At 45.3% G+C, this 27,723-nt stretch overlaps 1 protein-coding gene across 8 annotated transcripts in view; it reads right to left on the bottom strand.

The window, feature by feature from the left end:
* The window catches only part of LOC139277433 (receptor-type tyrosine-protein phosphatase mu-like), a 1,220,924-nt gene that overhangs the window by 754,160 nt on the left and 439,041 nt on the right, over window positions 1-27,723 (bottom strand). For all 8 annotated transcript variants that reach the window (XM_070895883.1, XM_070895900.1, XM_070895892.1 and 5 more), the window contains exon 5: window positions 4,984-5,099. In XM_070895883.1, coding sequence (XP_070751984.1) covers window positions 4,984-5,099 — 116 coding nt within the window. The remainder of the gene's footprint in view (window positions 1-4,983; window positions 5,100-27,723) is intronic.

The following is a 27,723-nucleotide window of genomic DNA, read 5'->3' as shown; positions in this document are numbered from 1 at the left end:
ATGCAACCTGATCCTCTCCATACCCGAAGCCCTCACAGGTGTCCGCCATGGCTTCAAAGTGCTTTACAGCCAATGAAGTACTTTGGAAGTGTAGTCACTGATGTAATACAGGAATATATAAATGAATATATTTCTTCTCCAAATAGGTGCCAAGGGATAGTGATCAAGAATAGTCCTTTTGTTTTATTTCCCCTTTCTAACTCAGAGGTACTACAACAAACTTAGCAGCTACCAGGGTTCAGATCTGAAACATTTACATGTGGATTTGAAAGCTAACAAGATGAACATGACCCCGAAAGACAGAGTTTAGTAGACATATTGCTAGTATGTACTTTAGGACTCAAAAGGAACCCAATTGTACATAAAAGAACTAAAGTTACTATTCTTGCAACACAGGGACATAACTAACAGTTGTGTTGAGGTACACAGATAAAACATTTCATAAATTGGTCGTGTCCTTGCACCAAAATGGTCACTCATGTCTGGTGGGCTTTTGAAGGCTAAAGCCCCGGCTACCTCTCTGTCCTTTCATGCTCATTGCTCTCTGTGCACCTTCCAAAGCCGCTCAGTAATTACCTGCTACTTGCAGATTCACAGCAGTGTGCCAGGTTGGTGGTTCATTGGTTGCGTAATGAGGCCTTGAAATAGCCACAGTTGTGAGACTGATTTCAATGCTGATTTTTAATTTCCACCAGTTTGACCATTTTAAAACAGAAGACAACTTTATAAAACTTTTTACTTTTCCAACAATCTAAATTATTTTAAAATGGTTTCAACTCTGATTTACTGGAGTCCCCTAAAGGAGTACACGCGTTATAAATTGCATTTAAATGTAACCCGAACACCTGATGTGACATCCAGGCTGTAAGCGTGACTCTGTAGAATGATGTTTTTTGTCTGTTTTCTCCCATTCCTTCCTCTCCCGAAGGTGGGACACAGTGCTTTGTTTGCACCTCTCAAGTGTCCACGCTGAATGAACATTGTGCATTTGACAGACTGGTCCCAGGGATGAGGGACTTTGGTTATGTCTGTTTCAGTTCTCTGTCCTCAGGTACTGTTCCCCTCTCCTTCAAATCTGCTGTTATCACCCCTCTCCTCAAAATACCAACCCTTCACCCCACTTTGGTTGCTAGCTATCGCCCCATCTCCAACCTCCCTTTCCTGTCCAAAGTACTTGAACGTATTGCCTCCCAAATCCGTGATCACCTTTCCCTGAATTCAATGTTTGAATCCCTTCAATCTGGCTTTCGCCTCTGCCACAGTACCAAAACTGGTCTCATCAATGGCATCCTTTGTGACTGTGACAAAGGCAAACTATCCCTCCTCGTCCTCCTGGACATGTCTGCAGCCTTTGACACAGTTGACCACTCCATCCTCCTCCAACACCTCTCCACCAACATCCAGTTAGGTGGGACTGCACTCGCCTGGTTCCATTCTTATCTATCTAATCGTAATCAGAAAATTTCCAGCAATGGCTTCTCTTCCCACTGTCACATCGTTACCTTTGGTTCTTGGTCCCCTCTTATTTCTCATCTATATGCTACCCCTTGGCGATATCATCCGAAAGCACGGAGTCAGTTTCCACATGTACGCTGACGACACCCAGCTCTACCTCTCCACCACTTCTGTCGACCCCTGCTTGGAATCTAAATTGTTAGATTGTTTGTCCGACATCCAGTACTGGATGAGCAGAAATTTTCTTCAATTAAATATTGGGAAGACCGAAGCCATTATCTTTGGTCCCCGCCACAAACTGTTCCCTAACCACTGACTCCATCCCTCTCCCTAGCATCAATCTGAGGGTGAACAAGACTGTTCGCAACTTAGGTGTCATATTTGACCCTGAAATGAGTTTCCAGCCACATATCCGCGGCATAACTAAAACCGCTTTTTTCCACCTCCGTAACATTGCCCGCCTCCGCCCCTGCCTCAGCTATTCTGCTGCTGAAACCCTCATTCATGCCTTTGTTACCTCTAGACTTCACTACTCCAACTCACTTCTGGCCGGCCTCCCACATTCCACACCACTTAAACTTGAAGTCATCCAAAACTCAGCAGCCCGTGTACTAACCAGTAACAAGTCAAAATCACAAATCACCCCTGTGCTTTCTGACCGACATTGGCTCCTAGTTAAACAACGCATCAATTTCAAAATTTTCATCCTTGTTTACAAATCACTCCATGGACTCCTTATCTCTGTAATCTTTTTCAGCCACACAATCCCACAAGATCTCTGCGCTCCTCAAATTCTGGCTTTGTGAACATCCTTCATTATAACTGCTCAACCATCAGTGGACGTGCCTTCAGCTGCCTGGACAGGCCCGAAGCTCTGGAACTCCCTCTCTAAACCTCTCCACCTCTCTGCCTCTCTATCCTCCTTTAAGACGCTTGTTAAAACCTACCTCTTTAAACAAGCTTTTGTCATCTGCCTTAATTTCTTCTGTGGCTCGGTATCAAATTTATCTGTTTGTCTGTAACACTGTTGTGAAGTGTCTTGGGATGTTTTACTATGTTAAAGGCTCTATATAAATAAAAGTTATTATTATTATTATGTGAAGAGACTACGTTAGCTGGGATTGTTCTCCTTTGAGCAGAGAATGTTAAAGGGAGATTTAATAAGAAGTATTTAACATTATGATGAGTTTTGATAGAGTAGATAGTGAGAAATGGTTTCCACTGGCAGAAGGGTCAGTAACCAAAGGACACAGATTTAAAATAATTGTCAAAAAAGCCTGGGGGTGGTGAGGAGAACTTTTTTTTACACTGTAAGTTGTTATGATCTGGAATGCATTTCCTGAACAGGTGGAGGAAGCAAATTCAGTAATAGAATTGGATATATACTTAAAGAGAAAACATTTGCAATGCTCTGTGGAAAGAACAATGGAGTGGGACTAATTGGATAGCTCTTTCAAAGAGCCAGCACAGTCACGATGGGCCAAATGGACTCCTTCTGTGGCGCAAGATTCTATGATTCCATAATTCTACTTAAATGGCCGAAAACCTGCTGTCCCATTGAAGTACAGAAAAAGCCTGTATTTGGATAGTTAAAATAAACCAAACACCATCACTTCTGCTTCTTGTTTCTTCACTTACTTGATGTTCTTCAGCTAGATAGAAAGGACATTTTTCATTGACATTGGTATTAGTGAGTAAACTTAAAGCCCTCCCCACAGCCCAGGGAGAGGTTTTGTTGGGCCAAGGCTGAGCTGCCAGTGCTGGGATCAGAAGTGTAGAGCTGCACTGGACTGGTCGGGATCAAGATGAAGACAATCACCACAGGTTGGGCAACATTTGGGTTCAGAGATCTCCTCTGTCTTATCTCAACTGCAGGAACTGGCTCTGATGCACCATCATCAGAAGAGGAGAGGAGTTAATTAGGATTAAAAAGAGATTGCAATTTTGCTCACGCTGAGGCAACAGTTATTGTGCCAATCTCGTTGACTCTCTGTATAATTACTGTAAGCCAGTCTATAGTAACAGTTCTATAAAAATTTGGCAGGGTTACAGGGATAGAGCAGGGAGTGGGACTAGCTGAAGTGCTTTTTCAGAGAGCTGGCATGGGCTCGATGGACCAAATGGCCGCCTCCTGTGTTGTAACCTGGGAGTCCCCGGCCAAAGACTGCCCTAAATGGAGGAAGAGCATTCGGGAGGGCGCTGAGCACCCCGAGTCTCATCGCTGAGAGCATGCAGAAACCAAGCGCAGACAGCGGAAGGACCGTGTGGCAAACCAATCTCCCCACCCACCCTTTCAACCAACGACTGTCTGTCCCACCTGTGACAGAGACTGTAATTCCCGTATTGGACTATTCAATACGGGAACTCACTTTTAGAGTGGAAGCAAGTCTTCCTCGATTTCGAGGGACTGCCTATGATGATGAACCATTCTATGATTCTATACTTCTAGTTGAATGGAGTCCCAGTTATAAGAACATAAGAAGATAAGAAATAGGAGCAGGAGTAGGCCATACAACCTCTCAAGCCTGCTCCACCATTCAATACGATCATGGCTGATCTGATCATGGACTCAGGTTCACCTCCCTGCCCGCTCCCCATAACCCCTTATTCCATTATCGTTTAAGAAACTATCTATTTCTGTCTTAAATTTATTCAATGTCCCAGCTTCCACAGCTCTCTGAGGCAGTGAGTTCCACAGATCCACAACCCTCAGAGAAGAAATTTCTCCTCATCTCAGTTTTAAATGGGCGGCTCCTATTTTAAGATTTTGCCCTCTAGTTCTAGTCTCCCCTATCAGTGGAAACATCCTCTCTGCATCCACCTTGTCAAACTCCCTCATAATCTTATACGTTTCGTTAAGATCCCCTCTCATTCTTCTGAATTCCAATGAGTAGAGGCTCAACCTACTCAACTTTTCCTCATAAAACAACCCCTTCATCTCCAGAATCAACCTTGTGAACCTTCTCTGAACTGCCTCCAAAGCAAGTATATCCTTTTGTAAATATAGAGAGCAAAACTGCACACAGTATTCCAGGTGTGGCCTCACCAATACCCTGTACAACGGTAGCAAGACTTCCCTGCTTTTATACTCTATCCGCCTTGCAATAAAGGCCAAGATTTCAATGGCCTTCCTGATCACTTGCTGTACCTGCATACTATCCTTTTGTGTTTCTTGCACAAGTACCCCCAGGCCCCGCTGCACTGCAGCACTTTGCAATCTTTTTCCATTTCAATAATAACCTGCTCTTTGATTTTTTCTGCCAAAGTGCATAATGTCACACTTTCCTATACTCCATCTGCCAAATTTTTGCCCACTCACTTAGCCTAGCTATGTCCTTTTGCAGATTTTTTGTGTCCTCCTCACATCTTTTGTTTTTCCTCCCATCTTTGTATCATCAGCAAACTTGGCTACGTTACATTCAGTCCCTTCTTCCAAGTCGTTAATATAGATTGTAAATAGTTATGGAGGATCATTTCACATTATGATGATATTAACAATATCTGTTTTGTTGAATGTGTTTTTTTTACCTGTAGCCATAGTTTGTCAGGGAAGGTGGTCTGCCCGTTGGCCATGCACTGGAATGTGGCGTTCTGCCCGGCGTTAACTTCGACATTCTGCAGGCGACGGAAATGGGGGGATTTGGCTGATAAGGAGAAAAAAATAAATGTGCTTTTAGCAAAGTGGAAAAAACATACACAGTACATAATAGCGCACTTGTAATTTGCACAATACATCTGGAATCGAATTCATTTACTAGCTGATAGTACGCAAGATGCTATGCTGTGAATTTAGATGCTCTCTATTATGCAATTGTTTTTCCTCCTCGATTTTATTATTCTCTGAAAGGTTAACTCTGTTTCACTCTCCACACATGCTGCCTGACCTGCTGAGTGCTTTTCAGCATTTTCAGATCTCCAAAATTTGGAGTATTTGGCCTTTGTTTTATTATACTCCCCCCGATTCACATGTCGTTCATTCACACCATAAATGACAGACACCAGCAACGGCAAGGAACATACCGAACGCTGTATTCAACAAGAACTTTACCTCAGTGGTATACATCATGTATTTATATAACAGCACACAAGCCTATCATTAAAGGGATGTGAATGAGATGCTGTGCACAGCTCCAGATGAACACTGATGCCCTGAGGCGGAGTCCTCATTGTGTACTGCTGCTGTTGTGTGAACCTCCGTGCCAGGAGGACTAATTCGTAAATCTGCCCTCAAGACAAAAGCGCAAGAATGCGGACTTTCCAATCCTGATGGTGAAGCAGTGGAGCCAAAGAATATCGAGCTCAGTGCTCACTGACATACCCCTGGGCCCACCTTGCGGGCTCTCCCCAAGGCCACACAGGGCCTTCGGGGGGGCCACACCCTGAATATTGTGTGCAGTTTTGGTCTCCTAATCTGAGGAAGGACATTCTTGCTATTGAGGGAGTGCAGCGAAGGTTCACCAGACTGATTCCCGGGATGGCAGGACTGACATAGGAAGAAAGACTGGATTGACTAAGCTTATATTCACTGGAATTTAGAAGAATGAGAGGGGATCTCATAGAAACATATAAAATTCTGACAGGATTGGACAGGTTAGATGCAGGAAGAATGTTCCCGATGTTGGGGAAGTCCAGAACCAGGGGTCACAGTCTAAGGATAAGGGGTAAGCCATTTAGGACCGAGATGAAGAGAAACTTCTTCACCCAGAGAGTGGTGAACCTGTGGAATTCTCTACCACAGAAAGTTGTTGAGGCCAGTTCGTTGGAATTATTCAAAGGGAGTTAGATGTGGCCCTTACGGCTAAAGGGATCAGGGGGTATGGAGAGAAAGCAGGAATGGGGTACTGAAGTTGCATGATCAGACATGATCATAGTGAATGGCGGTGCAGGCTCGAAGGGCCGAATGGCCTACTCCTGCACCTATTTTCTATGTTTCTATGTTTAGGGTTGGCTCTTCCAGCGGGAGCTTGGTGTTGTCAGATGAGGATAGAGGGCAAGGATATGGTACACCACAGCTCTTAAAAGTTGCAGCTGATATATAAAGGGGCTGTTTTATTGATGCTGGAGGCAGGAAGCTTGAAATTGCAGGCCAACCAGGCAGAGCACCTTCCTTTTATGATGCTGGTTTAAGGGGAGATGCTTCTGGATAGAGAGGAAGGAAGGAGGGTTGAAAAGGAAGAAAGGAAGGAAGGCTGAAAAGGAAGGAAGGATGGTTGGATGAATGGAAAGGACGGAAGGTTGGAAAGGAAAGCTTAAAAAGCAAGCTTACAGTACAACGTGTTCGCATAACGCATATTCATACACAACATTAGCTTGAATTTCTATAATGCCTTTAACATAATAAAATGTCCCAAGGTGCTTCACAGGAGCGTTATCGAACAAGATTTGACACGGAGCCACATAAGGAGATATTATGACAGTGGATAAAAACTTGGTCAAAGAGGTAGGTTTTAAGGAGCATCTTAAAAGCAGGAGAGAGAGGTAGAGAGGCGGAGAGGCTTAAAGAGGAAATTTCAGAGCTTAGGGTCTAGGCAGCTGAAGGCACGGCCACCGATGATGGCACAAAGAAAATAAGGAATGCACAAGAGGCCAGAATTGGAGGAATGTAGAGAACTCGGAGGGTTGTAGGGCTGGAAGAGGTTATAGGGATAGGGAGGGGTGAGGCTATGGAGGGATTTGAAGACAAGGATGAGAATTTTAAAAGATAGTCGTGCTGGACGGGAGCCAATGTCGATCATGGGGTACGGGAGTATAATCGCGGGTTCGGCAGGGTTAAATTTGAATTCCCGCCCCCCCTGGCCACCACAGCAGTATTGGATGCCAGTAATATGTGGGGATCACACATGCCAAACATACAAAGCATTTTTTCTGTGATGTATCATGCTACTGCAGGCAAGGGTTATGGGGAGCGGGCAGTGAAGTGGAGTTGAGGCAAAGATCAGATCAGCCATGATCTTATTGAATGGCGGAGCAGGCTCGAGGAGCCAAATAGCCTACTCCTGCTCCTATTTCTTATGTTCTTATGTACTTTCTTTCTGTCATGGCATATGTGGGGTTAAAAACCAGTTTCACTCACGGAAAATGATCCAGTTTGTTATGCAAAGCCCTAGAACATAAAGTTGGCTGGAATGATCCATTCAGGGTCCGTTGGCCTGCATCAGAAGTTATTTGCAAGCTGCTCTACTGAGCCCCTACTCAACCATGCCACTTCCGGCATTTTCCATCAGAAACCATGTTGGGCATAAAATAGATCTGCTCAAGCATGGGTGGACACATTATAATTACAGGGAAATTGTACAAACAGATCACAAGACACATTTTCCTGTCATTGTGCTGAGAGTCTCCGGCACCTAAAGTTGCTAAACACAATGATAGGGGGCATTTACATTTTAAATTCTCCTCCAAAAGAAGCGTTGTATTGATCATGGGGCGACTGATTAATCTCCAGCCCCGACGAAATGTAAACAAATAATTCTGCCCTTTTTCAGCTGCCCCAGAGGCTGCTGGTCACACTACAATGGCCAGAGTCATTTTCCATATTCTGCTGGGCAGGCAAAACTGGTGAGTGTACCAAAATTATTTAAATTACCCTGACCCCTAACCTCGGCCAGAGTGAAGGTTGCATCCCTGCAACTAGAACAAGTCCTGCTTTGCCAAACGTCAAGCAGAAGATCGAATCTATGTTTAATCCACTATCTGAGGGAGGGGCACAGCTATTCAATTCAAGTACAAACATTTAGTTTTGTTAGCATAAATGGATGAAGACCTATATATTTAAATTTATTTCGCCTGGTCAAATTTTGAAAATTATTTCTCAGCCTGGCTTGTTCAAATTGGGGAGTCCATCAGAAACAATCAAACCGACAAACAAAGGCCGGAGAGACTCCACGTATGGTCATACCATTACCATACCATACCAAAATTCAGAGGCTATGGGGCCGAAATTCAGGGTCTCAAAGAGACCCGTTAATACCCGTTTGCGGTGGTCATTCATAAATATCGAATGGCCGCCGCTTTGGGGTCAACAGGCTGACCTGATCAAAATTCAGGTCGGGATTTTTCGGCCAGGATCCCATCTCGCCCAAGTAGATGCACCGCCAAAGTAAAATAAAATAAGTTCTTACCTATCCATTTTCACCTCGATGAAACATAGAAACATAGACACATGGAAAATAGGTGCAGGAGTAGGCCACTCGGCCCTTCGAGCCTGCACCACCATTCAATAAGATCATGGCTGATCATTCCCTCAGTACCCCTTTCCTGCTTTCTCTCCATACCCCTTGATCCCCTTAGCCGGAAGGGCCATATCTAACTCCCTCTTGAATATATCCAATGAACTGGCATCAACAACTCTCTGCGGCAGGTAATTCCATAGGTTAACAACTCTCTGAGTGAAGATGTTTCTCCTCATCTCAGACCTAAATGGCCTACCCCTTATCCTAAAACTATGTCCCCTGGTTCTGGACTTCCCCAACATCGAGAACATTCTTCCCGCATCTAACCTGTCCAGTCCCGTCAGAATCTTATACGTTTCTATGAGATCCCCTCTCATCCTTCTAAACTCCAGTGAATAAAGGCCCAGTTGATCCAGTCTCTCCTCATATGACAACCCAGCCTGCTCTGGAATCAGTCTGGTGAACCTTCGCTGCACTCCTTCAATAGCAAGAATGTCCTTCTTCAGATTAGGAGACCAAAACTGAAAACAATATTCCAGGTGAGGTCTCACTAAGACCCTGTACAACTGCAGTAAGACCTCCCTGCTCCTATACTCACATCCCCTAGCTATGAAGGCCAACATACCATTTGTCTTCTTCATCGCCTGCATGTCAACTTTCAGTGACTGATGAACCATGACATCCAGGTCTCATTGCACTTCCCCTTTTCCTAATCTGCCGCCATCCAGATAATGTTCTGCCTTCGTGTTTTTGCCCCCAAAATGGATAACCTCACATTTATCCACATTATACTGCATCTGCCATGCATTTGCCCACTCACCTAACCTGTCCAAGTCACCCTGCAGCCTCTTAGTGTCCTCCTCACAGCTCACACCATCATCTAGTTTAGTGTCATCCGCAAACTTGGAGATATTACACTCAATTTCTTCATCTAAATCGTTAATGTATATTGTAAAGAGCTGAGGTCCCAGCACTGAGCACTGCGGCAATCCACTAGTCACTGCCTGCCATTCTGAAAAGGACCCATTTATCTCGACTCTCTGCTTCCTGTCTGCCAACCAGTTCTCTATCCACGTCAGTACATTACCCCCAATACCATGCACTTTGATTTTGCACAGCAATCTCGTGTGCGGGACCTTGTCAAAAACCTTTTGAAAGTTCAAATACACCACATCCACTGGTTCTCCCGTGTCCACTCTGCTAGTTACATCCTCAAAAAATTCCAGAAGTTTCGTCAAGCATGATTTCCCTTTCATAAATCCATGCTGACTTGGTCTGATCCTGTCACTGTTTTCCAAATGCGCTGCTATTTCATCCTCAATGATTGATTCCAACATTTTCTCCACTACTTAGGTCAGGCTAACCAGTCTATAATGACACATTTTCTCTCTCCCTCCTTTTTTAAAAAGTGGTGTTACATTAGCTACCCTCCAGTCCATAGGAACTGATCCAGAGTCAATAGAATGTTGGAAAATGATCACCAATGCATCCACTATTTCTATGGCCACTTCCTTAAGTACTCTGGGATGCAGACTATCAGGCCCCGGGGATTTATTGGCCTTCAATCCCATCAATTTCCCTAACACAATTTCCCGCCTGATAAGGATATCCTTCAATTCCTCCTTCTCACTAGACCTACTGTCCCCTAGTACATTCGGAAGGTTATTTGTGTCTTCCTTCGTGAAGACAGAACCAAAGTATTTGTTCAATTGGTCTGCCATTTCTTTGTTCCCCATTATAAATTCACCTGAATCTGACTGCAAATGACCTACTTTTTTTTTTCACTAATCTTTTTCTCTTCACATATTTATAGAAGCTTTTGCAGTCAGTTTTTATGTTCCCTGCAAGCTTCCTTTCATACTTAATTTTCCCCCTCTAAATTAAACCCTTAGTCTTCCTCTGTCGAATTCTAAATTTCTCCCAGTCCTCAGGTTTGTTGCTTTTTCTAGCCAAATTATATGCCTCTTCCTTGAATTTAACACTATCCTTAATTTCCCTTGTTAGCCACGGTTGAGCCACCTTCCCCGTTTTATTTTTACTCCAGACAGGGATGTACAATTGCTGAAGTTCATCCATGTGATCTTTAAATGTTTGCCATTGCTTATCCACTTTAGTATCCTTTGCCAGTCTATTCTAGCTAATTCATGCCACATACCGTCGAAGTTACCTTTCCTTAAGTTCAGGACCCTAGTTTCCGAATTAACTGCGTCACTCTCCATCTTAATAAAGAATTCTACCATATTATGGTCACTCTTCCCCGAAGGGCCTCACACAACAAGATTGCTAATTAGTTCCTTCTCATTACACATCACCCAGTCTAGGATGGCCAGCTCCCTAGTTGGTTCCTCGACACACAGGTCAAGAAATCCATCCCTAATACACTCCAGGAAATCCTCCTCCACCGCATTGCTACCAGTTTGGTTAGCCCAATCAATATGTAGATTAAAGTCGCTCATGATAACTGCTGTACCTTTATTGCACATGTAAAGTCCTGACCCTGCAGTACAGACTTACACGAGGCACATGCTGAAGTCAAGGTCGCTCTGGACCTGCACCTTTATTTCACAGCTCTCGAGTGCCACACTTGCCTGAGACCTGCCTTTATATACCTGTGTGGAACAGGTATGCAGTGTCTCCTGCAAGTGCACCCCTGGTGGTAAAGTATGCTTGTGGTTACAAGTCATATCTAGTTACAGTCATGTGTAGCATGGTAAGATACAGTTATACACAGTAGTGTGAAATACATGACAGCACACATCCCTTATTTCTTGTTTGATGCTGTCCCCAACCTCACTATTACTGTTTGGTGGTCTGTACACAACTCCCACCAGCGTTTTCTGCCCTTTGGAATTCCGCAGCTCCACCCATATCGATTCAACATCATCCAGGCTAATGTCCCTCCTTACTATTGCATTAATTTCCTCTTTAACCAGTAATGCCACCCCGCCTCCTTTTCCTTTCTGTCGATCCCCCGCTGCGCAGTGCCCCCGGCAGGTTTTTCTGCCGGTGAACCTTCTGAAGACTTGCCAATTGACCGACAAAATACTGCCCCCAGGTTCGGCCGAGCCGCCAACGGGCAGACTGGCACCCCCTCTTGGGTGCCAGGACGCTGGCCCGGCCGAAACCCTCCCTGGTGGCCCAGTGGCCAAAGTTAAAGAATGCTTGAATTTCTCCCCTTTAACGGAGGGGAGAGAGCGTGCTGACGCACGCGCGCTGTGACATCACCACGTTGATTGATAGTGGCGGAGGACCCGACCGATCCATTTTCAGCCAGTCAGCCTGGCTTTGAGTCTAAGGCCTGCCCTCATTATGATCCATTTCCTGTAGGACTTTGAAAAAAATTCGAAGTCCTGAAAATGGATCTACTCACCGCACCAAGAGTTCCAGCGGAGAGTACCAGTTAAAAACTCGTAGGTGCGCAGGCTTTCTGGTGCACCTGAATTTCGGCCCCTTTCGGCCCCAGTCCAATTTACATTGCAGATTAGTTTGCAAGGAAGAAAAATTCATCTTATAACCACTGTCAAAGAAAGATTTGAAAGACATGGATTTATATAGTCCCTTTCACGACCACCAGACGTCTCAAAGCGCTTTACAGCCAGTAAATCTGTTGTATCATTGCTTCGATGCACTTATCCATTTACTGTTTAATATGTAAAGTCTTGTGTAGTCAGAGAAGTATTTTTGAGATGTTGTAAGCTGAAGGACAAACCTACAGCCTATCTTGGACAAATGATCACGCTGGTGTTATAAAAATTTGATTTATGAAGCCCTTGGAAGACGGGGGTACAGTAAGGCTTTCAATTGTAACTTGCAGCTTAATGTGTGATCTGTTGAGATATGGGTATGCACAGGACACAATGAAAGAGATGCAAGCGTTTGGGCATGGCTAAACAGAAACTGCGGAACAAGCCGACAGCAAGAATATATCTTGGGCCAGCTACCTCAGGGGTGTCCAAACTTTTGTTTTTGTGGGGCATATTGATGCATATTATGGAGCCTTAGAGGTCACAGCTTAAGTTCATGTTCCTATTAGATTAACTAATCCATAGTGATCTGACTTGCTATTTACCCACCATGAGGCAATGGCGCAAAAAGTTTCTTTCGGTCTAAATTGAAAGACTCCAGGTTGAACACCTTGATCTACCGAGTAGATGACACTGTTTGGTGGTCATATTTTGCCAGCTTTCTACAATCTCTTCCCAAGTCTCGGAACGTATATTCCACTTCCTGGCAGGTGTGGGGCACTGGCTGCCTCGGTGAAGAATGCTCTGGAGTGACACAATGCTCCTTGCAGTCACCTTGGTCAGTAGCACTTTCATTTCACCAGCCATCAAACAAGAGTTGGGTCTTGCACCACTTTCCTGCCGACTCTTTTTCTGGCCTCTACATTGGAATGGTCTGACTTTGCTTTTGGCGCATCACTTCTTCAATTACCCTCCTCCCCGCCACCCCAATCCCACCCCACACTCCCCCCATGCTCCCCCACCCCCTCACGTTCCCCCACCCCCGCACCCCACCCCCCAGCCCCACCCAATCCACCCCTCCCACACTCCCCCGCACCTCACATCCCCCCACACTCCCCCAACTCCCCTACACTCCCCTCACCCGCCCACGCTCCAATACAGCCTTGCAAAACTATTGTAAAAACATTTTGAACATTTAGCATTTGTATTCCATATTTGGTTACATACCTTTAAATGACAAAATCCCTTTACGTTTAAGCAGCAGGTCTTTAAGTCCGGATGCTTGCAAGGCTGCCAACATTCCCTCGCCCACCTCCAAGTTAGGTGGACTCCATGGGCAAGGCACAGCCCTAGTGGGAAGCTCAAACAATGATTTCAATGAGCTGATCCCAGAATCTAGCCAGGCGGCAGGCAGTTTGCTACATTACGACAGTGACTACACTCCAAAAACACTTCATTGGCTGTAAAGCACTTTGAGATGACCGGTGGTCATGAAAGGCGCTATATAAATCCAAGTCTGTCTTTCTTTTTAGCTGTTTAAAAAAAAGGGAAAGAAACTGCAGATGCTGGAATAGAGAAACAGAAAATCCGGCAAAACACTCAGCAGGTCGGTCAGGACCTCTGGAAGGAGAAGACAAGTTGTCATTTCAGGTGTAAAGCCTTTGTCAGATGTGATGAATGGCTTACACCTGTACCTTCAACTTGTGTATTCACCCCCCAGATGTTTATTAACCTTCGGATTGTTTACAACGTTTTCTGCTTTGTTTCAGGAGTCCGCTCAATGTACTTTGGGTGAGCAGGGCACTTGCTGTGCAGGGGTTTTGCCATTACCAGTGAACCCTGTGGTGATTCTGGTCCTCTGTAGCAGAGGTACCGACTTTTTATAACTATATTCTGCTTTGGAGCCATTGAAAGGAAATACATCAGCAGATTCTGCAGCCTTACCACCGCGACTTCATTTTCAGCAAGATTTCACTCATCAATAATCACACTGCTCCTGGTGCTGTTTCAGTTCAAAGTTTAACAAATTCAATTGGACAGATAAACAGGAGAAATACAATCAGGTTTGACACAGGTGACCCTCACTTCTGCAAACGAAAACAGATGAAATAGATATTCAGTAATCTTACAAAGGTGGTTACTGCAATTCAGAATGTCACTTTCTACCTTACCCAAAATAATATAGAAAGAAGTTAAGGGACTTCAGTTGTGTGGAGAGGTGGAGAAGCTGGTATATTTCTCCTTACAGCACATGGATAAGGGGTGACCTAATAGAGAGAGTCAAAATTAGAAGGGTTTTTGATAGAGCAAGATTGGGAGAAACTGTTTCCTCTGGTAAGTGGGTCGGTAACCAGGTGTCATTGATTTAAAATAATTGGCAAAAGAACTGGAGGGGAGATTAGGAGAAATCTTTTTTCACACAGAGGTTTGTTAAGATCTGAAATGCATTATCTGAAAGGGTGGAGGAATCAGATTCCATGGGGACTTTCAAAAGGCAATTGGACATGTTCTTGAAGACGACTCATTTTCAGGATTATGGGAGGAAAAAGCTGGGGTGTGAGACTAAATTCGACAGCTCTTTCAAAGAGCCGGCACAGGCAGGATGGGCCGAATGGCCTCCTTCTGTGCTGTAAGATTCGATGATTCTATGACTGTATAAAGAGCTATTGGCTTGTGCTGAGCCGTGCTGTCAAAGCTGAGATATGATTTCCAGGCACAGGTAGCTAGGCTTGTTGGAAATTGGCAGCTGCTTCTGCATATGGATTGAAAATTAACAACATTCTTGGCATCCCGGCCAACCTGTCATCTCATTCTGGTTGTCACAGACGTGCTAGCTGTCAGTGAAATGATGCTTAATGACCCAGGTAGTGAATGAGGGTGAATCCATCACTAGCTTTGGTGGGCCAAAGAACAACTGTTGACACGGTGGCCCTGTATTCTCAGGGCAGGCTTCAATCTCCTTCGCACAAGACTTGTAATCAAGCACCTCAAAGTCCTATAGATCGGTGCTCGTCAAAGAGATGCTTTCAGCAACAGTTTATTGTCTATCTTCTGCTGATGATTTCATCTCCACAAACCACTGTACACAGTGGAGAAAATGGTTAAAAGAGCATACGATATACCAGGCTTCCTAAATAGAGGCATAGAAGGAGAAATTCGGTTTGGTATCGCCCCTTGCGCTGGGCGGAACGGGGGCGCTAAAGGGTTTGCAGCCGCGAGCGCTGGAATTTGCGCCGCTTGGCAAATTCAGCGTGCCCGTACCAGTGGCGCTGAGGAGTATCGCTAGGAGCATCGCGCCGGTGTGCAACGCCCCCGGTATCGCCACGGATACGACATTTGGTTTGCACCCATAGCGCCTCCTAGTGACCTCCCCAAAGCTGGCGTGCAGAGCTGTCCCGGGACGCTAAGGGAAGGAATGACTGCATGAAGTAACTGTGATTGATTTTTTTTGCCATTTAACTTTATTTGGGGTGAGTAATGCATAAGGATCGTTTTTTTGTTTTTGGTGCCAATTCTTTTTTTGCAAGGAGGCCTCTCTTAGGGCGGTACAAAGCCTGCTCTTTAGCTTGAGATATTCAGTTGCTCACCTGACCTAGTGCACTCAGGGAAGTGTGGAACACTTCCATTAGTGCTCCATTCCAATGTCAGGGCACAACCACTGAATTTTGTGCCTCCCGTCGCGAACCATTTTCCGGCACTAAATTTGGTGACCGCCTGACATTAGCGCCTTAAAAATCCTCCAACCGAATTTCTAGCCAATGGAGTACAAAAGCAAGGAAGTTATGATGAACCTTTATAGAAACATTGGTTCTGCACTAGACTTTATGAAGGATGTGAAGGCTTTTGAGAAAAGATTTACGAGAATGATTCCAGGGATGAGGGGCTTCAGTTGTATGGCTAGACTGGAGAAAGCTGGGGTTGTTCTCCTTGGAGCAGAAAAAGGTGAGAAGAGATTTGATAGAGTTATTCAAAATCATGACGGGTCTGGACAGAGTAGACAGAGAGAAACTGTTCCCATTGGCAGAAGGGTCGAGAACCAGGGGACACAGATTTAAAGGTGATTGGCAAAAAATAAGGCGAGATGAGGAAAAACTTTTTTGCACAGCGAGTGGTTAGGATCTAGAATGCACTGCCTGAAAGGGTGGTGGAGGCAGACTCAGTCACGGCTTTCAAAAGGGAATTGGATAAGTACCTGAAGGAAAAGAAATGGCAGGGCTACGGGGAAAGGGCGGGGGGAATGAGACTAGCTAAAATGCTCTTGCAGAGAGCCGACACGGGCTTGATGGGCCGAATGGCCTCCTTCTATGCTGTAACCATCCTATGATTCTATGATTGATCATCCTTCTAGCTTCACCTGTATTATTGTCCTTTTTAATAGCCATCACAAGAATCGGCAAAAGAGAGGCAATCCTGGTCTCTCCTTTGTATTCCCCAACTTGACCACTCACCAATAAATGGGAATGGTGCCTTAGACCTGACACTGACACTGTCCGATTTGTCAAAAAGAGAACATTTGGGGCATCCGTCTTCCCCCAGAAGCCCCAAATTGTAGCGATAGCTGGCAAGTCCAGCGGCTACTGGAGCCCTTTCAGACCCTGGAAACCCTTTCATCTTCAGAATGCCTCCAACGGCATAAAGGGGCGGTGGCCAAAAAAATCCTTTAAACCATTTTTTTTTCTGGGATCAGGCCGTTTCCCAATATGGAGCCCCAAGGTGTTCCTCGCATGTGCCAGTGAAATGGCCAACACTGGGTGTACTGGCCACTGACGATGCACCGGGCCTCTGAGAGCCAGGGACACAGGAACTCCCAATGGTGGGGCACTGCAACCCCTTCTACACCCCTAGACTTGGAGCGAGCAGGCAGAGGCTCAACCTGCCCCAACCCCACTAGGCCCGAGGGAATCACTGGGATGCCCGGATCCCAGCCTAATTTAAGGTTTACGTCAAGAGTGCAACAGAAGGGCTATGAATGTTTTTGGTTTCAATGCCTTAAACATCACTTGCATGGAAGTCTTCGACTGGCCCAAACAAAACAAACCCTCAAAATGGTCAATACAAACCCAAAGGGTGCTAAGTGAGAATAAAATCTATAAAGTACTGATAGTCAGCCTGTAGGAGTCAGTGAATACAGGCAACGTCCCACTGGACTGGAAACAAGCCATCATGATACTTATTTTCAAAAATGGTGAATAAAAGAAAGACTTGCATTTATATAGCGCCTTTCATAACCACTGGATGTCTCAAAGTGCTTTACAGCTGTAATGTATGCACCTGTGAGTATGCTCACAGGTTTGTAGAGCTGTTGAAGTGTAAGTGGCTTAGCCAGTCACGTGAGTATTGTACGCCAATGTTCTGATCACCAAGGACTAAAAGAAACAGCCAAGCCCTAGAAGGATGCTAAGAATGGTCACAAAATAGACGCCTCGTGTCAGAAAAAAGCGTTTGAAAGCCTTAACACTCTTCATCCTTGAAAAGAGGTTAATTACAGGGGAACTTGGAGAGGTTGCAGAAGCTTGGGCTGGCCCCAGGATGCTCATGCCCCAAAGTTGCAGCTAATTAATCTACATAAATCACCTCAATTCAGAAAAATTTAAGTAAGTTGGTCAAATTTTCAAATGATACTAAATTAAGAGGGGAGTGGGGGGAGGAAGGGACGAGACTCTGATGAAGCAGCCAAGTTACAGAGGACTTAGACACAATTGGCAATTGGGCAGAACTTTAGTACATAAGAATTAGGAGCAGGAGTAGGTCACACGGCCCTTCGAACCTGCTCCGCCATTCAATAAGATCATGGCTGATCTTCAACCCCAACTCCACTTTCCCACCCGATCCCTATATCCCTTGATTCCCCGAGAGTCCAAAATTCTATCTATCTCAGCCTTGAATATACCTCAGCATCTACAGCCCTCTGAGGGCAGAGAATTCCAAAGATTCATAACCCTCTGAGTGAAGAAATTTCTCCATATTTCAGTCCTAAATGGCCGACCCTTTATCCCGAGACTGTGCCCCTTGTTCTGATTTGTGTCGACATGGACCTGTCGGTTTGCATAGAAAAAGTACAAGGGCAACTATGGTCCAGGAAAAATGTGACTTCCTCGGTGTTCCTCGCATCCCAGGAACAAATATATTTAAAGGAAGAAAAAATAGAGGAACAATCCATGGTCTCAAACTAGCTTTGGGAAGAGTCTGTATGAAATCCGAGAGTGTGTAAAGACTCAAAACCTTCCCTGTCCACTCATTGGAGAACAGCACTCTCAACAGAGCAAATCGCGACTGAGCTATATTGCCAATTTAGTGGACTATGAGCCAAACAAAGTTAGGCTATATAGTGCGTTGATTAGCTGTACATGAGTATTGTACACCAATGTTCTGATCACCAAGGATTAAAAGAAACAGCCAAGCCCAAGAAGGATGCTAAGAAGGGTCACAGAGTTGATCCCTCGTTTCAGAAAAAAGTGTTTGAAAGCCTTAACACTCTTCATCCTTGAAAGGAGGTTAATTACAGGGGAATTTATAGAAGGCTACACCATACTAAATGGTTAGCCTTCTATAAGTTGCTACACCATACACACACCCCCACCCCCCGAGAGCAGAGTTTGCAGAAGCTCGGGCCGGCCCCAGAATGCTGCACGCCCCAAAGCTGCGGCTCTGCCTCCCCCAAATGTGTGCCTGGGCAGCCGCTCGGTCTCGCAGTTACCACAGGGACCAAGTGGCGACTGTCGGCTCAGAGCCGGAGAGCAGCTCGGCGCTCTTCTAGGAAAATCACGATCGAATGAAGATGCTAGTTACAGAATTGATTGAACGAGCAGGGAAAATCAGATTGGGAGGAGGAGAAAAGGCTCGGCAGCGTCATACATCCAGAGGAAAGTTGCTCCCGAGAGAACGTATCAACCGACTGCTAGATCCGGGATCTCCATTCTTGGAGTTTTTCCAGTTTGCGGGTTATCAGCCATATGGCGAGGAGGAGGCACCAGCAGGGGGCATCACCACAGGCATTGGAAGATTATCAGGGTCAGTGATTGGAGCGTGGGCAGGTACAGCAGAAGCGGCGAGGACGGGGCGAATGAGTAGCGAGAGATTGTAGAGGGATGTGATCGGGGCCCAGGAGAGGCCCGAGTTCGGGGTTCAGAAGAGGCAAGGGCCCAGGGGCAGCACGAGCCAGCCCACACCGCGATATGTGTGCACACTAGGCCCGTGCAGCAGAGCTGGTCTCCAGTCGTCTTGGTTAACCCTTGCTTCTGGACCAAGACCTAGCTCTGTCAAGCCCGTGTAGTGGCTGGTGTGCAATGGTCACCACACTTAAAAAAAATCCACCAACAGGCATCTTCCACCCTTCAGGATTGAGTTCAGAACCTGGAATTTTTGGTCCTTCATTGAAACACCTGTGAACTTTTTGACATGGAAGCAAGTCATCCTCGATTTAAGGGACTGCCTATGATGATGATGATATTAAATGGACGATAAAAGATTAATCCTCAGCACTATTTCAAGTTAAACCATAACTGTCAGATATAGAAACATAGAAACATAGAAAATAGGTGCAGGAGAAGGCAGTTTGGGCCTTCGAGCCTGCACCACCATTCAATAGGATCATGTACCTCAGTTCACCTTTCCTGCGTTCTCTCCATACCCCTTGATCCTCTTAGCCATATGGGCCATATCTAACTCTCTCTTCAATATATCCAATGAACTGCCATCAACAACTCTCTGTGGCAGGGAATTCCACAGGTTAACAACTCTCTGAGTGAAGAAGTTTCTCCTCATCTCAGTCCGAAGCGGCCTCCCTCTTATCCTAAGACTGTGTCCCCTGGTTCTGGACTTCCCCAACATCGGGAACATTCTTCCCGCATCTAACCTGTCCAGTCCCGTCAGAATCTTATATGTTTCTATGAGATCCCCTCTCATCCTTCTAAACTCTAGTGTATAAAGGCCCAGTTGATCCAGTCTCTCCTCATATGTCAGCCCAGCCATCCCGGGAATCAGTCTGGTGAACCTTCGCTGCACTCCCGCAATAGCAAGAACGTCCTTCCTCAGATTAGGAGACCAAAACTGAACATAATATTCCAGGTGAGGCATCACCAAGGCCTTGTACAACTGCAGTAAGACCTCCCTGCTCCGATACTCAAATCACCGAGCTATGATGACCAACATACCATTTGCCTTCTTCACCGCCTGCTGTACCTGCATGCCCACTTTCAGTGACTGATGAACCATGACACCCAGGTCTCGTTGCACCTCCCCTTTTCCTAGTCTGCCGCCATTCAGATAATATTCTGCCTTCGTGTTTCTGCCCCAAAAGTAGATAACCTTACATTTATCTGCATTATATTGCATCTGTCATGCATTTTCCCACTCACCTAACCTGTCCAAGTCACCCTGTAGCCTCCTAGCGTCCTCCTCACAGCTCACACCGCCACTCAGTTTAGTGTCATCTGCAAACTTGGAGATACTACACTCAATTCCTTCATCTAAATGACTAATGTATACAGTAAAGAGCTGGGGTCCCAGCACTGAGCCCTGCGGCACTCCATTAGTCACTGCCTACCATTCTGAAAGGGACCCGTTTATCCCAACTCTCTGCTTCCTTTCTGACAACCAGTTCTCTATCCACGTCAGTACATTACCCCCAGTACTATGTGCTTTGATTTTGCACACCAATCTCTTGTGTGGGACCTTGACAAAACCTTTTGAAAGTTCAAATGCACCACATCCACTGATTCTCCCTTGTCCACTCTACCAGTTACATCCTCAAAAAATTCCAGAAGATTTGTCAAGCATGATTTCCCTTTCATAAATCCATGCTGACTTGGACCTATCCTGTCACTGCTTTCCAAATGTGCTGCTATTACATCCTTAATAATTGATTCCAACATTTTCACCACCACTGATGTCAGGCTAACCGGCCTATAATTACTCGTTTACTCTCTCCCTCCTTTTTTAAAAAGTGGTGTTACATTAGCTACCCTCCAGTCCATAGGAACTGATCCAGAGTCGATAGACTGTTGGAAAATGATCACCAATGCATCCACTATTTCTAGGGCCACTTCCTTAAGTACTCTGGGATGCAGACTATCAGGCCCCGGGGATTTATCGGCCTTCAATCCCATCAATTTCCCGAACACAATTTCCCGCCGAATAAGTATATCCTTCAGTTCTTCCTTCTCACCAGACCCTCGGTCACCTAGTACTTCCGGAAGGTTATTTGTTTCTTCCTTCGTGAAGACAGAACCAAAGTATTTGTTCAACTGGTCTGCCATTTCTTTGTTCCCCATTATAAATTCACCTGACTCCGACTGCAAGGGACCTACGTTTGTCTTCACTAATCTTTTTCTCTTCACATATCTGTAGAAGCTTTTGCAGTCAGTTTTTATGTTCCCGTCAAGCTTCCTCTCGTACTCTATTTTCCCCTTCTTAATTAAACCCTTTGTCCTCCTCTGCTGAATTCTAAATTTCTCCCAGTCCTCAGGTTTGCTGCTTTTTCTGGCCAATTTATATGCCTCTTTCTTGGATTTAACACTATCCTTAATTTCCCTTGTTAGCCACGGTTGAGCTACCTTCCCCGTTTTATTTTTACTCCAGACAGGGATATACAATTGCTGAAGTTCATCCATGTGATCTTTAAATATTTGCCATTGCCTATCCACCGTCAACCCTTTAAGTATCATTTGCCAGTCTATTCTAGCCAATTCACGCCTCAGACCATCGAAGTTACCTTTCCTTAAGTTCAGGACCCTAGTTTCTGAATTAACTGTGTCACTCTCCATCTTAATAAAGAATTCTTCGATATTATGGTCACTCTTCCTCAAGGGGCCTCGCACAACAAGATTGCTAATTAGTCCTTTCTCATTCCACATCACCCAGACTAGGATGACCAGCTCTCTAGTTGGTTCCTCGACATATTGGTCTAGAAAACCATCCCGAATACACTGCAGGAAATCCTTCTCCACCGCATTACTACCAGTTTGGTTAGCCCAATCAATATGTAGATTAAAGTCACCCATGATAACTGCTGTACCGTTATTGCACGTATCCCTAATTTCTTGTTTGATGCTGTCCCCAAACTCACTACTACTGTTTGGTGGTCTGTACACAACTCCCACTAACGTTTTCTGCCCTTTGGTATTCCGCAGCTCCATCCATACCGATGGGGTCCTCCGTCCACTCCAAACATGGTTCTTCATGTCATGGCGGATGTGGCTGTGACAGGGAACTCCCAGGTGGTCCGTTTCCTCAGCTCTAGTGTGGGATCCGCTGGATGACCAACACACTAACTGAAAGCAGGCACGCCAGCCTGCCGTCTGGCAGAAGTGGGGTACACCTGGAGGTTCAGGCCTGGCTGATGACTTGAACCCCCAAAGATTGATTTTTAAAAAACCATTTTGTGGCCCACTTACAAAGAGAGCCATTGGGTAAACTCATCATTTTTTCATAGATGTATTTCATTGCCATTCTCTCCCACTCTCGGATCAGGAACCCTTTGCAGGTATTCTCAGTCTTTCCCCTCTGGCGGGGGCTCGCGGTGCACCCGAGTGGCATGCGTCCCTTATTTACATGAGATGAACTCCCCCTATCTCATCGTGCTTACTCAGAAAAGGGAATAAAGTCTGACACTGAGAACAACAGACAGCATTTCTACTGTTGATTGCATCAGAGCTCAGGAAATGACAGTGAAAGAGCAGTTGTAGGACTTTGAGTGATCGCCATCTGCGGAGGAGACTTACGGGGCCGTATGGCCCAGTCCTGCTCCTATTTCTTAAGTTTCATGTGTTCTTATGTGAATCACAACAACCTGCCAACTGGTTACCAATTTGGCTTCAAAGCAGCTTGAAACGTTGAACCAAAAGTCCAAAATTAGACCAATTGCCTTGATGCCCTGCACAGAGTTGGGAGCAGTTAGAGAAACTGAACTTCCATTTATGTAGAAACATCCCAATTGCTTCACATATAATGACTTGGAATTATTCTTTGAGTGCAGTAACTATTGTTATGAAGGAAAACGTGGCAGCAATTTAAGCCATAGCAAGGACCCCCAAAAAGCAATGAGATGAATGACCAGTTAATCTGTTTTTGATTGAGGGACGAATGCTGCCCGGGGCACCCTGCACTTCTTCAAACACTACAGGTGTAGCACGTTGGATATTAAGGGAATCAGGGGGATATAGGATTAGTGCAGAAAGTGGAGTTGAGGTTGAAGATCAGCCATGATCTCACTGAATGGCGTGCAGACTTGAAGGGCCGAATGGCCTACTCTGCTCCAAATTCTTATTTGCATCGCATCAGCAGTCCTTTAACATCCACCTGAACCACCAGAACAGGTCTCTATTTAAATTCTCCCCCAAGGAATGGCATCTCATTACATCAGCACTACAGGGAATATCAATGTGTATTAATTGCTCCAGTCCGACGATGGCGTTTGAACCCATAACCTTCTAACTCCGAGGCAAGAGTAGCTGACAACATTGAAACATAGAAACATAGGAAATAGGTGCAGGAGTTGGCCATTCGGCCCTTCGAGCCTGCACCACCATTCAATAAGATCATGGCTGATCATTCACCTCAGTACCACTTTCCTGCTTTCTGTCCATACCCCTTGATCCCTTCAGCCGTAAGGGCCACATCTAACTCCCCCTTGAATATATCCAATGAACTGGCATCAACAACTCTCTGCAGCAGGGAATTCCACAGGTTAACCACTCTCTGAGTGAAGAAGTTATTCCTCATCTCAGTCCTAAATGGCTTACCCCTTATCCTTAGACTGTGTCCCCTGGTTCTGGACTTCCCCAACATCGGGAACATTCTTCCCGCATCTAACCTGTCCAGTCCCGTCAGAATCTTATATGTTTCTATGAGATCCCCTCTCATCCTTCTAAACTCTAGTGTATAAAGGCCCAGTTGATCCAGTCTCTCCTCATATGTCAGCCCAGCCATTCTGGGAATCAGTCTGGTGAACCTTCGCTGCACTCCCGCAATAGCAAGAACGTCCTTCCTCAGATTAGGAGACCAAAACTGAACATAATATTCCAGGTGAGGCATCACCAAGGCCTTGTACAACTGCAGTAAGACCTCCCTGCTCCGATACTCAAATCACCGAGCTATGATGGCCAACATACCATTTGCCTTCTTCACCGCCTGCTGTACCTGCATGCCCACTTTCAGTGACTGATGAACCATGACACCCAGGTCTCGTTGCACCTTCCCTTTTCCTAGTCTGCCGCCATTCAGATAATATTCTACCTTCGTGTTTCTGCCACCAAAGTGGATAACCTCACATTTATTCACATTATACTGCATCAGCCATGCATTTGCCCACTCACCTAACCTGTCCAAGTCACCCTGCAGCCTCTTAACATCCTCCTCACAGCTCACACTGCCACCCAGCTTAGTGTCATCTGTAAACTTGGAGATATTACACTCAATTCCCTCATCTAAATCATAAATGCATATTGTAAATAGCACTAATCCCTGCGGTACGCCACTATGCACTGCCTGCCATTCTGAAAAGGACCCGTTTATCCCGACTCTCTGCTTCCTGTCTGCCAACCAGTTCTCTATCCACGTCAGCAGATTACCCCCAATACCATGTGCTTTAATTTTGCACACCAATCTCTTGTGTGGGACCTTGTCAAAAGTCTTTTAAAATACACCACATCCACTGGTTCTCCCTTGTCCACTCGACCAGTTCATCCTCAAAAAATTCTAGAAGATTTGTCAAGGATTTCCCGTTCATAAATCCATGCTGACTTGGGCTGATCCTGTCACTGCTTTTTAAATGTGCTGCTATTTCATCTTTAATAATTGATTCCAACATTTTCCCCACTATTGATGTCAGGCTAACCGGTCTATAATTACCCATTTTCTCTCTCCTTCCTTTCTTAAAAAGTAGTGTAACATTAGCTACCTCCAGTCCATAGGAACTGATCCAGAGTCAATAGACTGTTGGAAAATGATCAACAATGCATCCACTATTTCTAGGGCTACTTCCTTAAGTACTCTGGGATGCAGACTATCAGGCCCCGGGGATTTATCGGCCTTCAATCCCATCAATTTCCCGAACACCATTTCCCGCCAAATAAGGATTTCCTTCAGTTCCTCCTTCTCACTAGATCCTCGGTCCCCTCGTATTTCCGGAAGATTATTTGTGTCTTCCTTCGTGATGACAGTACCAAAGTTTTTGTTTAACTGGTCCGCCATTTTTTTGTTCCCCATTATAAATTCACTTGAATCTGGCTGCAAGCCACCTACATTTGTTTTCACTAATCTTTTTCTTTTCACATATCTATAGAAGATTTTGCAGTCAGTTTTTATGTTCTCAGCAAGCTTCCTCTCATACTCTATTTTCCCCCTCCTAATTAAACCCTTTCTCCTCCTCTGCTGTATTGCAAAATTCTCCCAGTCCTCAGGTTTGCTGCTTTTTCTGGCTAATTTATATGCCTCTTCCTTGAATTTAACACTATCCTTAATTTCCCTTGTTAGCCACGGTTGAGCCACCTTCCCTGTTTTTTTTTTCTCCAGACAGGGATGTATAATTGTTGAAGTTCATCCAGGTGATCTTTAAATGTTTGCCACTGCCTGTCCACCGTCAACCCTTTAAGTATCACTCGCCAGTCTATTCTAGTCTGAGTTATTACGTTGTGTTTATATGCATTTCTCAAGGACACACCAGCAAGTCATTATAAAGAGAAGTTCCTCTAATTTTTCTCAATATTCTCCTCTTCCTTCCTGAAGGCCGTACCTCAAGCTCATGTCCGCCAGCACCGGCGACCAGCCAACATGTCACTGACTGGCCATCCTTTGTGCATGAACACAGGCAATGAATGTCAGCAGGTGATTTGACTGCAAGAGGGGTCAGTTCAACTTCCCACACTCAATGCATCGACACATTTCTAGCAAAGGTCTCTGGATGATGATCAGAAGGAGGAACCTTGATTAGCCTTTCCCTGTTCAAGCCCAGATGCATTGGGGCCAGTTATAGAGTGCAGACTCAATTAACATTGGATGTGGTGTATTTGGATTTCCAGAAGGCATTTGATAAGGTGCCACATAAGAGATTACTGCACAAGATAAAAGCTCACGGGATTGGGGATAATATATTAGCATGGATAGAGGATTGGCTAACTAACAGAAAAAAGAGGGTCAGGATAAATGGGTAATTTTCCGCTTGGCAAACAGTGACTAGTGGTGTGCCGCAGGGATCGGTGCTGGGTCCTCAATTATTTACAATTTATATTAATGACTTTGATGAAGGGGCCGAGTGTAATGTAGCCAAGTTTGCTGATGATACAAAGATGGGTGGGAAAGCAAATTGTGAGGAGGACACAAAAAATCTGCAAAGGGACATAGACAGGCTAAGTGAGTGGGCAAAAATTTTGCAGATGGAGTACAATGTGGGAACATGTGAGGTTATCCACTTTGGCAGAAATAATAGAAAAGCAAATTATAATTTAAATGGAGAAAAATTTCAAAGTGCTGCAGTACAGAGAGATCTGGGGATCCTTGTGCATGAAACTCAAAAAGTTAGTGTGCAGGTAATCAGGAAGGCAAATGCAATGTTGGCCTTTATTGCAAGGGGGATGGAGTATAAAAGCAGAGAAGTCCTTCTACAACTGTACATTGCATTGGTGAGGCCATATCTGGAGTACTGCGTACAGTTTTGGTCTCCGTATTTTAGGAAGGATATACTTGCATTGGAGGCTGTTCAGAGAAGGTTCACTAGGTTGCTTCCGGAGATGAGGGGTTGACTTATGAAGATAGGTTGAGTCGGTTGGGCCTTTACACATTGGAGTTCAAAAAATGAGAGGTGATCTTATGGAAACATATAAGATAATGAGGGGGCTCGACAAGGTGGATGCAGAGAGTATATTTCCACTCATAGGGGAAACTAAAACTGTGGGACATAGGGCTAGAACCTCCACTTTTGTGCTTATCGCCCAAAAATGGGCATTATTTCCAGCATGGTCATTCAAAAAGGATTTTCAGATCGCCGGCTTCTCGCCCATTCTCAAAACACCTAGTTTACATTTTTGAAAATGGGCGTTACCGCGAGTGATATCAAATGGGTGGTAGTGTTAAATTTTTTTGACCTTCTGCCGTAAAGTGTGGCCGTCCTTAGCAATGGCATGGCAACGCTTGATTCCCGCAATTCTGGAGCTCAAGGGTCACCATGATATACGCAGATGAGGAGACAGAGAGCGAGGGAGCTCAGAGGTACTAAAAGCGTGTGTGGCTGTGGTGTGTGCTTGTCTGGCTGTTGTGGGAGGAATGACGGAGATTCACCAGCAGCAAAAAGCCTACTAAGCACCAAGAACATAGTTGGCACCGAGTTTTTATCCAACAAATAAGAAATGACATGGAAGGGATGGAGGAGTCCCTGGAGCTGGTAGCCAGGAACACTGGTGACAGAGGACTCCCAGTGGTCCTGGAGCACCCCACTGCACCCTAAGGTGATGCACCCCCATTGTCAACCACACGAGAGCCAGCAGCAACATCTTGCTTATGGCTCGGAGTGCATTTCCACCTCGGGGCCGCCCTCTCCCGTATCCCTCCAAGCAGAGCTTCAGCCGTCACCACACTTCCCGCCACCCCCCCACCCCCGCCACCCCCACAACCCAACGAAGCATTGCCTGAGGACCTCC

This window comes from Pristiophorus japonicus, chromosome 1 (assembly GCF_044704955.1).
Source record: "Pristiophorus japonicus isolate sPriJap1 chromosome 1, sPriJap1.hap1, whole genome shotgun sequence".
Lineage (NCBI taxonomy): Eukaryota > Metazoa > Chordata > Chondrichthyes > Pristiophoridae > Pristiophorus > Pristiophorus japonicus.
Note: the sequence above shows the minus strand (reverse complement) of the source record. Positions and strands in the feature narration are given on the sequence as shown.